General features: G+C 44.1%; 1 protein-coding gene across 1 annotated transcript; it reads left to right on the top strand.

The window, feature by feature from the left end:
- Nucleotides 1–3,045: 3,045 nt before the first annotated feature.
- Npvf (neuropeptide VF precursor) lies at nt 3,046–6,824 on the top strand. The gene is made up of 3 exons (XM_050155466.1): nt 3,046–3,192; nt 4,603–4,982; nt 6,679–6,824. Exons 1-3 carry the CDS (start codon nt 3,055–3,057, stop codon nt 6,728–6,730), a joined length of 570 nt encoding a protein of 189 aa, XP_050011423.1. The 5' UTR covers nt 3,046–3,054; the 3' UTR covers nt 6,731–6,824.
- Nucleotides 6,825–8,942: the final 2,118 nt, after the last annotated feature.

The following is an 8,942-nucleotide window of genomic DNA, read 5'->3' as shown; positions in this document are numbered from 1 at the left end:
CGGAGAAATATTAGCAAACTTAAAACCTCTTAAGCCATTAGAAGAGACCAGACCTCAGTAGAATAATCAGTGAGTGTCCACACCTGAGTTCCAGTCCTAGTTCTGACACCCAGATAAATAACTCCATGTCCCTTTCTGAACCTTAGCTGTTCCCACAGGACAGAAAAAAAAAAAAAAAACCCTCAGTTCGTGCTGGTGAAATTATTGAGAAAGTTAGTAACTTCAAAAAATACTTAGAACGGTTTATGACATATGATGAATATTTAAAAATATCGTCTACTATCGAGTATAATGTTCAAATCCAGAACCAACATAATGAGCTTTAGAGTGCATTGTGGGAGCTGATGGGAGGGGCTAGCCAGGGATGTCACGGGAGAGTCTGGCGTAGATAACTGGATCAGTGGTAGTAAATGTCTAAGTTACTGATGGTGTCTCAGCTCCAAACCATCTTTCAGCACGTGACGTAAGGCCGTGGAGCCGACCCAGTAAGGAGTAAGCATCTCTCTCCTGAAGGAGGCACACTGTGCTAGAAAGGACTCTGGCTTCACGGTCACTTGCTTCTTTGTTCTCTCGTACATGGCTGCCTTTGGTGCCTGTGAGGGACACCATGGTGGAGTGTCACACAGAGCCCAGGTTTCACCTGGACTGAGACTGTCTCAGGCCTGTGGCATGGACCAGCACTGACCTGGAGCCAGTGGCAAATTTCTCTGTCATCCATAGCTTCTCCAGTATGACCTGGATCCTGGGCCGTTTGCTTTCTCCCTAGATAGTCTGTTTCGCCTCTAGTGTATGCCCTTTCCCCTTTAAAATTAAACATCTGGGGTGGGCGAATGGGTCAGTGGGTGAAGGAGTGGGGTCCCCAGGACCTAGACGGGAAGAGCAAAAAACTGACAGCAGCCGAGGTGTCCTCTGACACATGAGCCACGGCATGAGCGCACACACACAAAATTGTTTTAATCTTTAAATAGAACTTAAAAGCAAAGCATGCACGTGAATAGCACAAGCCAGCAGGAAACGAATGCACCTTGTGTGTCTGGATAGTTCACTGAGAAGTCCCAGACTTCTAAATCCATATGCAGGCTTGCAGCAGCATATTTCACGGAGGCCGACGGCGGTCTCCTGCTGTGTATGTCCTACAGTGTGGTCCTCTATTTGTTAAACTTCCCATTGCTAAGCCAAAAACAAGGTGGTGGAAAACAGCCAACTTCCATTTTAATAGGATTATTCTAATTGTATTCCAAACATGGAGACCTGACCTGGTGGAGTGGAAGGTAGTTAGTCATAGGGGCCCCTCTAGATGTCAACTAGAATAACCTCAACTGATGGAGCAATACCCTCAACACCACTAAAATTGATGGCCTGCTCAGAAGTGCCACACTCTTTGAAAAGGACTAGACACAAACCAAATTTTAGAGACGCGGGGTGGTGCCGTCCACTTTTTCCAGGGTGTGAACTTGGTCAAAAAAAAATAAAAAACAAAAATAAATCTGTCCCTTGCTTCATCCATTTCTCAAAAGTTTGGATCTCCTGACCACAAAAAGGGAAGTTCCATCAGCAGTTTACAAAAGAACAATTTGGAAGAGAAGTATATTAAATCCTAAGGGAAATTAAACTCAAATAATCCAATAACAGCATTACAAAATTAACACAAGACTATGAATTGAATTAATTGCCTCCTAGTGTGGGGACTCTTGGCTACCACAGACCAAAACAAATGAAGCCGGCAAAGTCAACTGCCTCGGGAGGTCACAGGAGAGTGTGGTATTAAGGCCAGTTTACCTCCTGATGCTTTCCAACTTCCTGGCTTGCTGTTATCCCTCAAGACAGAGAAAGGTCTTCACTTCTTCCGTCCCCTGGCCTCAAGTTATGTACAGAGGTTAGAGGAAGAGGGGGGGGAGGGAGAGAGAGAGAGAGAGAGAGAGAGAGAGAGAGAGAGAGAGAGAGAGAGAGAGAGAGAGAGAGAGAGCGCAAAGTGTCTCTGTCTGGAAGTGGACAGATCTCCACGTGAGGTCTAGTTCTCTCAGAAGGACAGAAGGGCTGACAAGACCCGTACTGGCCTCTCTGGAGCAGCGGGTCTTGTGATAAGGCAAGTCTTTCAGAATACCAGTCAGCTATTCCAAAAGGGACTCTCTGTGGCATTTCAGCAAATACACATTTATTTCTATAAATGCTCTCTTAATGCCGGGATGTCAGTATGCCTGCGGCAAAGTGAGATTACCTAAATAATATGGGCCCTGGGAGCAACAAACAGGGCACGTGTGTGACTATCTCATCCCCTTGCTAGATGCTTTACCTTACGGACTGTGAGCAGGAAGGTAGGATGTGGAGTCTTTACAGAAATAAAATCCTGGTGATTTATACACAATTGCCAAATTAGACCCTTAGGGCTGTTGTAAGGGCAAATCCCAAAGTGGCCGAACCGCCTCCCGGAACGCCTACTGAACATTTTCTCTGCTGCTCATCCTCCTGACAGCTGACATTTACTCTTGAAACTTTGTGATAACGGAACAACATTTAACAAAAATAATTAATTCATGGCATTTTATTGGGGTACTATGTGGCTTACAACTTTTTTCACATTCTTAATTTTATCTGACATTTTGAAAACATTACACCTAACTCTTTTGTCCAAATGCTTTCAAAGCACAGCCAGCGTGTATGGAATCCTTTCTCTTTTCCTTTTAAAGCATTGCTCAAAAACTAACAAAAGCATCAAAAACAAAAGATTTCTTGTTTAAGCTCAGAGAAATAAAACATCCTGTTTTTTGGGAATCCTAATGACTGTTGTCCCAATCTTTCCTAATTAGGAGGGCCTTCATAATGAGGAAAATTCTTTTCAAAGTCAATGGATCTGCAAACACAAACACTGCTGTCCCCCTAGAATGAATTGGACACATTCCTTACATGCATATTTCAGTTACACACTCTAATTAATATTACTACTTGCAATGTGTGGAATTCATCTGTTGCAGTATAAAAACACCGTGAGTTCCCGTCTCACAGGCTCATAGGCACCAGGCTGAACATACTAACTCAATTGTGGATTTAGAGAAAATGGAAATTATTTCATCAAAACGATTCATTTTGTTGACTTTAGCCACTTTAAGCTTACTAACACCAAACATCTTCTGTACAGATGAATTAATGATGCCCCATTTTCACAGCCAAGAAAAGGATGACAGATATCTCCAGGTAAGTCTTAAAATCTACCTAATACAATGAACATTATAAGCATCCACACTAATATAACTGACATTCTATACGTACACACTAATATAACTGACATTCTGTGTGTACATACTAACGTAACTGACATTCTGTGTGTACATACTAACGTAACTGACATTCTATACATACACACTAATATAACTGACATTCTATACGTACACACTAATATAAACTATGTACATGCACACCCTATTTCTCCTGAATCTAAAATAAGTTTGTGATTTGTTTTATTTTTGATTTTGGCTTTCCGTCACACTTCAGCTTTTCTGTGACAATATATGATGCCACTTTAATAGCAATCAACCTGACCTCTCCAATGACACTTCCTGTACCCAGCACGGGATACTTAGCAAGGAAAAGGTGAATTGATCCATATCAGTTGACTCAAAGATGCATGCTTGTAGCAGAGAGCTTTAGAAATAAGATCTGGATGCATTTCCGCTGGAAGCTTGCATGACAAGCCCAGCACTTGTGTTCTCTCCTTAGCAATTAGAAGCTGGTAAGTCCGTGGTATCTTTAAATCTAGTTAAGCTGTCCATCCCTACATCAGGGAACTATAAGTTATATTTATTCTGGGTGTTTATATGTTCTGCAAAGTTTCTGGTTAGTATTATCACTCAGATTATAAGCAGAAAGTAATTATTACATTTTTAAATGTGGTTCAATGTTCAAGGTCGAACCAAGTCTAACTAAATATTCACTGCGCTTTATATGAGCCCAATGAGTAGGTTTCCTGGACGTAGTAACTCACGCACAAAGTCGGGCTTGTCACTAAAAATGTAAATTGTGGTCTAATTAAAATGTCACTGGTTTTTTTGAAACATGGTTTTAGAGTGGAACTTGGAATATGACAGAGTAGAGAGAGAAACTCAATGGGACTGCCTAGAGCCATGCCCTGGCCAGGCTAGAAACAATTCTGTGTGTCATTTGACCTTTAAAGAGAGAGGCAAAACACACAGCATGTAAAGGGAATAGTGTTCTCCAAAGTCGTAATATAAACGTATAAAATATTCCATAAACAATATGAATCAAAAACCTGAAAGAAAATAACTGCAATAAAATCAATGTTCGCCTCATTTCAATACTTCATTATATTCCTGCTGCTTGAACATACTGCTGCTCTCACTATGTATATTTTTATTAATATTTTATAGTTGTCTTACAATAGTCAAGGGACAGAGAAACTAGATTGCTTTAAGAAGCGTAATACAAATTATTTATTTAAAAATTCTGCATATAGAAACACAAACTTTGTTTATAGCTACAGCAACTACAGCAAGTCTACAGATTAAAGTCTGGATTTAAGTTAATTTAGGATTTAATCTATGGCTTGTAATAATAATAAGTTATTTTAATTGCTGTTTCTAATTATAGCCTAGAGGAATCCCAAAAGGGGAAAAGGAAAGAAGTGTCAGTTTTCAAGAACTAAAAGATTTGGGGGCAAAGAATGTTATTAAGATGAATCCAGCCCCTGCCAACAAAGTGCCCCACTCGGCAGCCAACCTGCCCCTGAGATTTGGGAGGACCGCGGAAGAGGGGAGAAGCCCCAGGGCTTGGGCCAACGTGGAGGCAGGGATCTTGAACCACGTTCCCAGCCTGCCCCAAAGGTTTGGGAGAACAACAGCCCGAAGCATCCCCAAGACACTGAGTCGCTGGCTACAGAGATCCCTGCATCCACTGGCTGCCAGTGAGCTGCTCCACGCCATGACTTGCCAGCATCAAGAAATCCAGAGTCCTGGTAGGAAGCAACCGAGGTAAGTGTTGGAACGCCGGCCAGCTCCACGGTCAGAGAACCGGCAATGTGTACCCCGTACTGTCGCAGCAGAGTGCTAAAAAAGCCAGCTTCTCAGAGGGACAAAGACAACACCCAAGTAAGCAAACACCTGTACATCCTGAACTCTTCAAGGACAGGTGTAGGAAGACCGGTCACATGCTGCCATCAGGCTGGCAACTCTGTAAACCACACACTAAGTGCGTGCAACGTCAGGATTGCAGATTTAAGCTCTGACATGTTGTTCAATGTTCCAGCTCACACCATCATCAGAGGGCAAGTGCAGGGATTCCCCCTCCCCCTCCCCCAACTACATCGGGATGGTGTGGGAGATGGAATGTGGGCCTTACAGATGCCAGGCAGGTGCTCTGCCACGGAGCTACCGCCATGCTGGCCAGGCAGGTGCTCTGCATCTCGTTTTAAAAATGAATCCTCCTACAACCATTCTTTTTTTTTTCTTTTTTTTTAAGATTTATTTATTATTCCTTCCATGTATGTTTACATGCCAGAAGAGGGCAGCAGATCTCATTATAGATGGCTGTGAGCCACCATGTGGTTGCTGGGAATTGAACTCAGGACCTCTGGAAGAGCAGCTAGTGCTCTTAACCTCTGAGCCACCTCTCCAGCCCCCTACAACCATTCTTGTACTAATTAACAAATATTTGCTATCTACTATGTATAAACCAGAGTGTCAGTTACTATATAAGATTAGAAAATGTTATTTCTAATAGTGACTATATATATTTTTTTTTAAAAAAAAAGTCTTTTGATATGAAGTACAAGTCAAGACTTTTGTTAAGGGCTGAAGGAGGTGGAGCTGCAGACTCTGTCTGAGGGGCTGTTTCAGAGTACACCTCATCTACTGTTCCCAAGAAACTTACTGCCTTCTGACTTAGATGTTTAGGATCAGTTACTTTGGATAGACTTTCATTTCTATAAATCCTATCATTTTGTCTGCTGCCATATTCCTAAGGCCTAGACCTGTGACTGCCCCTAGTAAGCCCTGGTACTGAAGAGAGTAAATGACTGTTTTAAGGGCGGCATTACGGAGGTGCATCCATGAGAGAGAACCCCATGCCTCTGAATGTGCAGACTGTGGGGAGGAGAGGGGTCATTTCCAAACTAAAGGCTGAGCGTAAGTGAACGCCTTGAAGCAAGGCGAGCCAGAGAGAGCCAGAATCCCTTTTGCAGGACCAAAAGCAAGGAAAGAGGTTGGGGCAAGGGCAGAGGGTAGAGGGTGAACAAAACGCAGACAAATGGGGCTCAGACATGGGTTGGGGCCTCAGTCATTGGGAGATGGAGGATTGCTGCCATTTTTGCTGAAGCCCTGGATTATAATACGAGATAGACTTGGACAGCCAAGTCAATGATAAGTGCCCATCACAAATTCAAAATCCACCAGGATCTCATTCATTTCAATTGCAACCCACTACAGCTAAAGCATAACTAAGTAATCCTAAGATGTTTTTCTCCTTTGAAATGTCATCTCACTCTGTAGATCTGACTGGTCTGGAACTGGCTATAGACCACACTGGGCTCACGCTCACAAAGATCCTCCTGCCTCTGTTTCCCAACTGCTGAGACTAGGGTACCTGCACACCCAGGACAGGCCGTATCTTTATATACTTTGCTTGCTAGTGCTCTGATAGATGAGAACACTCTCTCCTGTTGTATTTAAGGAGACAAGCATTCACGGAAACAGAAGATGCAGAAGGGAAACATGAAAAATAGGAAGCCTGGATCCCATCCTTGAAGATGCTATGAAGCTGTGACCTGTAGCCTAGGCAGCTCTGTGGTGTTGACAAGGAAGAGCACCAGTTTTTCCTGTCAGTACAGGTTATGCTGATGGTTATTAACTAAGTCAAAAATATTTGTAATGTAAAGTTGAAGTAACTTTTATCAGAATAAAACAATATTGCAAATAAAGATGCCTCTGTCTAATGAGAGAGGGGAAGGAAGAAGGGAAAGAGGGAGGGAAGGAGGGATGGAGGGAGGAGAAGGAAGGAAGGAAGGAGGAAGAGAAGGAGGGGGAGACAAGGGGGGAGGGAAGGAAGTAGAAAGGGAGGGAGGAAGGGAGGAAGAAAAGGAGAGAAGAGAGAGGGAGGGAAGGAGGGTTGAAGGAGAAGGAAAAGAAGAGAGTGAGGAAGGAAGGGAGGAGAAGAGAAGGGAGGAAGGGAGGGAGGAGAGAGAGGAAGGGAGGGAGGGAACCACTGAGGGAGGGAGAAGAAGAGAATGAGAGAGAAACTGACCTACATGATCACACATTATAAAATCATGAGCATGTCCCTTCCTCCCCATGCCCCGATCCAGCATTGAGCACTTCCTGCCTCTGTCTCACTAGGTCTGTAGAAGCCTGATGAGCCCAACGATTACTCTCCAAGACCCACCTCCACCTCCAGCTCAGCCATCCAGCTGCTGAGATTACGGGTGTGGAGCTGCGGGAGGGGGGGGGCTCTTTTCTATATTCATTTGAAGGAAAACTTCCCAAGAGTGCAGAGACACAATCAGCCTTGGCTCCCTGCCAGCTCCTGTTCTCCCCTGAACCTATGAGGCCTGGCTAGGACACCCCTGGGCAGAGCCCCTGCCCAGCTCCTTGGGTCTGTTTCTGCAGTCCATACCCTCAGGTCTGCAGAGCCCCATCAGACAGTCCGGTGCCCTCAGAGGTCAAGCCTGGGCTGCATTGCCAGCAATACAGATGAGAGGAGGTTGCATCTCCCCTCGCTGTTCTCACACATGGAGAAAATCCTACTCGAAAAAGGAAAAATATGTCCTGTACAAACACATACCTCTGTACGACATGGGGATTCTTCCTGCATGCTGCAAGGGAACTTCCTAATTAGACAAACACACAAAAATCATGTGCACAGTTACACTTGTTAAAAAATTAAATAGAAGGATCACCTGACAGATAACATGGGAAAATTGATGATTGACAAGGAAGTGGACCAAGTAACAAATCACTTGTGAACATGTTTTAGAATGATTTCTCCGTGTCACTGTTAGGGAGTCTGTGACAGACTGGAATTTAAAGCCAGACAGCTAGCTCTCTGTGTAATTTTATAGGACAGAGGAACCCTGAGATCATAGCTGGATAAAAGGGAGACCATGATAGGGGACGTGTTCAATGTCCTTGTATCTATATCCAGAAACTCACCTCTAATGCATCCCTTAGCACTTCATTTAAAAATGTAAGCCTCTGATTTAATGGGAAACTACCCCAGTGGCGGTGTGTAGGAGGCAACATGGTAACCTGGGAAACAGTCTGTCCCGTTCTCCGGAGTGTTCGGGTGGACAGAGAGTGAAAGGAATCCAGGGTGCCAGATGCTCATCCAGCTGTGTGAGGTTGCAGCTTCTCCAGTGAATTATTCAGGAAGCAGCACCAGGCTTCCACACTGCTTCAATCGCTGACCTGGGGGCCTAGCTGTCACTCACTTTCTTCCTACGGCTTCTCATTTGTTCTCCTGTACCCTCCTGTTGCCAGAAAGAAAGGCCTGAGCAACTTTCCAGTAAAAATGTGTGCATACACCGGTCACAGTAGAACAGGAAAGGTTTCTATGGCGCTTCCATGTCCCAGGGAATTGCCCGGAAGTCTTACAATGCCCCGCCCCCCACACACACACAGACGCAGACATAGACCCCACGAGCAACACTGAGGCTTGAGAGACTCAAGGCTGCGGTTCTCCTTCCTGCTCTACAGCACCATGTGGACTCTGAGAGCCAGGATGATCCGAAGGCAGAGGCAGGCAGATCTCTGTGAGTTTGAGGCTAGTCTGATCTGCAAAAGCTAGTTCCAAGACAGAATCCAAAGCTACTGAAAAAAAGAAAGAAGAAAAAAGAAAGAAAGAAAGAAAGAAAGAAAGAAAGGAAGGAAGGAAGGAAGGAAGGAAGGAAGAAAGAAAGAAAGAAAGAAAGAAAGAAAGAAAGAAGAAAAGAAAGAAAGAAG

Source organism: Alexandromys fortis, unplaced genomic scaffold, assembly GCF_014885135.2.
Source record: "Alexandromys fortis isolate MF-2015 unplaced genomic scaffold, M_Fortis_MF-2015_v1.1 scaffold_93, whole genome shotgun sequence".
In the NCBI taxonomy this organism is placed as follows: Eukaryota; Metazoa; Chordata; class Mammalia; order Rodentia; family Cricetidae; genus Alexandromys; species Alexandromys fortis.
Note: the sequence above shows the minus strand (reverse complement) of the source record. Positions and strands in the feature narration are given on the sequence as shown.

Coding starts and splice junctions, on each gene's coding strand:
- Npvf (XM_050155466.1), top strand. CDS start 3,055: ATGGAAATTATTTCATCAAAACGATTCATTTTGTTGACTTTAGCCACT. Junction 3,193..4,602: donor AGGATGACAGATATCTCCAG/GTAAGTCTTAAA, acceptor TTCTAATTATAG/CCTAGAGGAATCCCAAAAGG. Junction 4,983..6,678: donor CCTGGTAGGAAGCAACCGAG/GTAAGTGTTGGA, acceptor GTTGTATTTAAG/GAGACAAGCATTCACGGAAA.